The 6,333-nt window shown below is 27.3% G+C and overlaps 1 protein-coding gene across 1 annotated transcript; it reads left to right on the top strand.

Moving 5' to 3' along the window:
- Nucleotides 1–1,880: 1,880 nt before the first annotated feature.
- LOC119678822 lies at nt 1,881–4,202 on the top strand. Its single transcript, XM_038090883.1, has 2 exons — nt 1,881–3,360; nt 3,422–4,202. Exon 1 carries the CDS (start codon nt 1,982–1,984, stop codon nt 2,768–2,770), a length of 789 nt encoding a protein of 262 aa, XP_037946811.1. The 5' UTR covers nt 1,881–1,981; the 3' UTR covers nt 2,771–3,360; nt 3,422–4,202.
- The last annotated feature ends 2,131 nt before the right edge of the window (nt 4,203–6,333 follow it).

Here is a 6,333-nt window from a genome sequence, read left to right as displayed (position 1 = left end):
TACTTTGACATGTACTTATGCGCTGGAAAGGGATGGCACATATACGCGAAATAACAATAAACAGTGTATACTCGAAAAGACAGAGTGTACATTGTGTAAAACTTTATAGCGCATTCAAATTTTAATATTGTTATTGCTTATAATTTATTTGTTTATTATAATAAATATAATAGAAATCTTATTAATATATTAATTGTAATTTTTTTTATACCTTTTTTTATTTAATTCACAGACGTTTAATTGATACTATTTTACAACACAATTAAATTAAATTGACACAACGTTTACACTAACGCAATTAACATAACAAATGTGCAGAAATAAGAATCCTTTTTCACTTATAATTAATACAAAACATATAAAACTAATGAGGAATTTTTGTACTAAAACTGATCAATAATGCTTTATATACAATGCTGTATTCAAGAAAAGTTATTAAATAATACAAATTTTGATGAAAGTCTAACTTTGGTTCTTATTTTTACATGAGAAAAAAAGCTTTGGTGATTGGTTTTACTCAAAGACGACTTCCACCACAAAAGCTCGTAATATAAACATTCTGTAACTAATTGTCATTGTACAAGCTTTTCAATATTAAGTACACAAACCACTCTTGGTCATTTTAGCATTAGTTACCACTGCAAATTAGTAAATATTTTTCAGATTTTGACTCCACTTGTCACAATACAGGTATTAAAAAATTAAATTAAATTAAAGATGTACCTTTGGACATCTATGTGATTCAGTTCTTTTTGCTATATGCACTGCTATTAGCAACCGAATAATCATGGTAATTTTGAACTCTTTTTGGTCATGCCCAAAAGACAGATTATAAATAGAGTCAAATGTGAATTTGGTACTTAAACAACTATTTTGATACGTTTTTTTTTTGTGCCTCAATTTGAAACATATTTATTTTTGAGTGAATATGCCTATATAAACATTTCCCTCGTTATCTTATTCCAAATTTTTTAATTCACATTGAGAACAACAACTTGAAATTAGGCGTAACTATAAATGCCTGTAGCTCTACTCCACGAGATAGTCGTAGTAAAACTTAAGTAAAACACAAATAAAGTACACAATAAGAGATTTTCATGGAACAGCTTTGTGTAAAGTCTGGTGAGAACACCAATGCCGGGCAAATAAACAATACAAAAATTTAAATTCAAATAGCTGATTCACACATCACACAAATTTTACCTGAAATTAAATGTACGAGTAAAGTCTCTCTCAGATGCTCTCATTGACCCGAAAACTTCCTGGTGGAACGCACTTGTGTATACACAGTGTTACTCAAAGTTCCTACAAGCACCTCATGAAACAGACCTTATATAATATGACCTCTATATAGGTGATCATCGATTGTCACATTTTTAATTGTATAACAACAATAGATGTTATAATCGACGATTATTTTATGGGCTGATTAAGACGGTCGTTACATTTATTTCTCGCTTTAAAAAAATACAGTTGTTTTTTTCTTATATATTATTATACACTTATAGTTATTATTAATATTTAGTAAATAATTAATTTTATATATTATTTTGCAGTAAAAAAGAAGTTATATAACCATTAACAATACCATCGATTATTGATGGATTGCAAAACATTGTAACGAAATGATTTTAATTTCGCAAATTAAGACATTTATTTTAGTAAAAATATTTATTTAAATTTATAATCATTTAACAATTATTATTAAATAACATTAATTATTTAATAATATCCAGTGCAGTGGGAACAACTATAATTTCTCATTTAAAAAAGTTTTGTTCCATACACCCTTTTGAAGTGCTGCCAAATTCCATCCACAATGATGATCCTAATTCATTAATAAAGCAGTGTTTGTGGAATGCATTGTTGTTGTAAAATACTTGTACGATAGTTGGGCGTGGAGTGCAATTTATTATTTACAAATAAAATTAAAAACAAAATAATATATTAATTAAAAATTAAAATATAGCGATAATTGAAAATGGGTGCCAGCAACCGAAATACGCGCATAGCTGTTGGATTATCAGCATTTTCGTTTTTATTATTTTTCATAGCTTTCGTTTCGCCCTATTGGTTAGTCACAGATGGAACATTAAGAGCACCACGATTTACAAACCTCGGCCTATGGGAGGTGTGTTTCAACAATTTCACAGATATACATCGATTCTACGATACAGTCTTCACAGGCTGCATGTGGGTTTTTGAAGAAGAATATTATATTATACACGACTTCTTACTGCCTGGATTTTATATTGCTGTGCAATTCTTCGCCACGCTCTGTTTTGTAATGTGCCTAATAACACTTCCCTTGACACTCGCCTTCTTACGCACATCCAGAGACGATGATCGATACGTTGTATTATTATTAACAAAGGGCTCATGTCAAATATTGGGTTCATTATTTGGCTTCATAGCTGTTGTAATATTTGGTGCTAAAGGTGATTCTCGTGATTGGATGCCAGGTTGGCAAACAAATGATATGGGTTGGGCATTTGCATTCGCCGTTGTTGGTGCTGTAATGCTACTACCAGCTGGTATACTATATATCGTCGAGGCACGACGTGAACGTTATAAGCGCCTGAATGAAATTAGTAATCGTGATGTTAGTGAATATGGTGGTCAAGAGGAAGTGTATCAGCAACAAGCGCAACAATATTTTGCACCAGAATCAAGTAGACCCAGACGTCCACAACCTGGTCAGCGTGCTGCTCCTGCTACGATTGAACCATCGGCACCAGGGCCGAGTGGTGGTATACAAACAGATATTTAAATGTGTAGTAATATTAGCAACAAAATAGGTTACATAGTAGTTTAATCAGTTTATTTTTTTTTTTTGAATCTTAGTGGCGACTAAATATTAAAGAATTTTTTTATGAACTACTGTGTCAATCTTAAGTTCAGTATATCCAATACACAAACTGTGTATTTCACTTATTTTAACAATTCCGTCCTAATTTTAATCTTAATTTTTATGTATGTTAATAATTTAAATGACTAAGACGAATTAACACAACTCGAATTGTCTATGCGTATTACTTTAGTATTCTAAATTTTTATAATATGGGTCAATACTACTAGAAGGAAAACAAACTAATCAGATATATTACATAGTCAATATTTCCAACTATTAAGTAGTTGTTGTTGTTACTGAAGAAGTGAGCAACACTTGACAGTTTGTAGAAAGTGGAAGCTTTGGTATGCAGACCCTGTAGCTCTATTAGATAATTATTATTTCAAGTTCTTGATAGTCAATATTTGTAATACCAATTTTGCAAAACTCATACATTTTACCAAAATATATTTTGCCAAGTTTTAGACCACATTTTTTTTATTAGTTCGTGCGAAAGATTCCCTTTACAGGTATGTTTTTTTAAAAATATATTAATATTCTTTATTTATTAACAAATATAAATTCTTTTAGTTGGAAATTCTGCAAGTCAATTATAACGAAATTGGTATAAATTGGTACTTTTTATGCTAATGCTGATGGAATAAGCAAAAACTAAAACTAAATAGTTCCAAACTAAATAGTTAAAATAAGCTATACTTATATAGTTACTATACTGATTTAACCCTGTTCCCGTCATTGATTATGTTTTCGTATATAACATAATATTTAATATGTTTATGTTATGAACAACATCAATTCAGCGTAATTCAATCAAATCCATCTATATAAAAAATGCGTTATGGCTGCTGGACCCTATGATGATATGCAATAAAAAGAATAATGATGAATACATATTACTGAATATGTTTATAACACAATAAAAGTAATAGCAAATATAATGCATACGCATGCATTTGGATTGGATTGAATGTTCCAAAAATGATCGGGTCTACGTTCCGGAGCTACTTGTCAATTTTGACAACCATTTAACACGTATAAAAGAGAATACACAAGCAGTAACAACAAAAATAATATATATAATTGAATAGATATTACTACTGAAATTTGTTGACAGGTTTTAGTGAAGATCATTATTTTGAAAAAAAAGTTCCTATACACTATATGTTGATAGAACTTGATTTTTGAGGTATTGGACTTAAAAGTTGTAAACTTTCAATGATGGGATATTTTTCCTAATTGATGTAAACAACATTTAATAGAACAATTAATAATCAGTGTGACATTTTTAATGTATGACTAGATTAATTTAGTAAATATTTTTATTTTATTTTTTTTGATACAATAGCACTATTATTCTTATATCAAAATTACTTAATTTATACATATGTAAGTAAATATTTATATACTTTTTTGTATGAAGGGTGTTTAAGCATCTACAAAGTTAAAATAAAATTGCTTCTTATAGTATGTTTCCACTGGCTTCGTCATCTTAGTTGAGATTGCTTGAATTACTTGAATTTCAAGTAAGTTAACTGGTCTAATGAAGCCAATGGAAATATACTATTAGTTATGTGTTTTTAATTCGCTTATTAGAAATATGTGTTATTTGTGAGTGTTCGATTAAAATGTTGTCCTTTGATGTAGTATTGCCCAAAGAAAAAAAACCGTTAAGATTTTAAATAATATTAACAGAGTTTCAAACCATTAAGAATCTTAATAAAAAAAATATTCCGCAATAGCTGTTTGATTATAAAAAAGAATCTCGAACCGATTGCATAAAGTGTCTTATAGTGTTATTTAGTTTAAATAAAATAAAATTGTATTAAATTTTAAAGTATTTTTGTTTTGTTTTTATATTATTGTAGTCGCCTTTTGTTTTGTTTTGTGTAATTATGTTTATATATTGAAAATCTTCTAAATTTATACAAAATATAAAATGCATGTTTTTATATATTTTTTTTGGTCGAATATTGTGCCGAACATTTATAAAGAAATGTTAGATTATAAAAATTAAGTTCGAATAATATATTGAACGATTATATTAAATTTTAAGTAATAAACCGAAATATTCCATCCATACATGTCAATTTATGTATTAAATATTATACTAATGATAATTTTATAATGCGAAATAAATGTAATTTTTTATGGAACATTAGTTGTTTGTTATAATTTTAAAAAACTTTTTTAAGATCAATTCTAAACAATTAAACCATCATAACCATAATTATCTGCACTGATATAATTTGACATAAACCACACATGGACCTATAGGTCTCTAAAACCTATTTAATATCGATTGATCTAAGTAGAGTTGTAGTAGGCATTATATTGAATATCAACGCTTTTTGACGCTTTCCAATTTTCATAATTATGGAGCGGACTATTATTTTAAAGATATTCATAAGAAATTATGTAGATAATAATTGTTCCAGTTTTTCTTTTTGAAATCTATCATTATCATAAACAAAATGAAGGCATGATGTAATTACAAGAAACTATGCTAAAACCGTAGAAGATATATAAGTATCCCATGCTTTCAGACATGTTGTTGGTACATTTGATTTATCATTGGTCGAAATTTAACATTTAATTAAAGTACCATTTTTTGGGCTGCTATTATTATTTTTATCTCATCTTGTTAGGATATACAGATATAAATATATATAACAGATAAAACTTCTTATATCCATCACCTAAATAAAATGGATTTATCATAAAGTTAAAGAAAATATACTTTTCAGAAAAGTATATCATATCTTCTCTAAACATTGTTTCCTTTTTACAATTTTTGTTTCCTTTATAATAAATAAAATTTATCTAATTTCTTAATGTTTAATTTATTATTTTAAATTTTCGGAAAAAGTTTATTGACAATTATAACCAATAAAAAAATTATATTTGCAATTGTTATTAAATTGAAGTATACTTTTAGGCTTAATAATAAGTTATTGTGAATCCATCTATTAAAAGAGATTTATTTTCAAATCACTACTCCTTTTTTAGAAAGCAAATATAGTCGTTTTATCTGTATTACGGTTTGAGATTCCAATTCCAATTAATATAGGTTTTTATTAGCACTAAAATCGTTTTCAGTTAGAAATTTTAGTGTGTATAATATATTTATATATTTATAAAATAAAAATATTTAATTTAATACTTTTTTTGTGTGGTTAACATCAACATCAACTAGTTACATAAATATAATACTTCTAACATTTAATAATTTTAAAGTGGAATAATAATTGCAAGATGCTCCTTATTATATTATTATAAGGGGTTAATTTCTATATCGATGAAATGTAAAATCAGAGACTGGTTATTTAAAAAATTATTTGCCAATTAATATATATTCATACCAAAACCTCTATACAGCAATATATTCTTTCTCAAAAATTGAAGACTTGAAGGCCTTGACATAATCAAATTCACCATACTATGCATACATAGCATCCTGACATACTAATCTAATACACAACCAC

The sequence above is a fragment of the Teleopsis dalmanni genome, chromosome 2, assembly GCF_002237135.1.
Source record: "Teleopsis dalmanni isolate 2A chromosome 2, ASM223713v2, whole genome shotgun sequence".
Taxonomy (NCBI): domain Eukaryota; kingdom Metazoa; phylum Arthropoda; class Insecta; order Diptera; family Diopsidae; genus Teleopsis; species Teleopsis dalmanni.
This window is presented reverse-complemented; position numbering and strand designations above follow the sequence as displayed.

Excerpts from the sequence above, each read along its gene's own strand:
- LOC119678822 (XM_038090883.1), top strand. The coding sequence starts at position 1,982 with ATGGGTGCCAGCAACCGAAATACGCGCATAGCTGTTGGATTATCAGCA.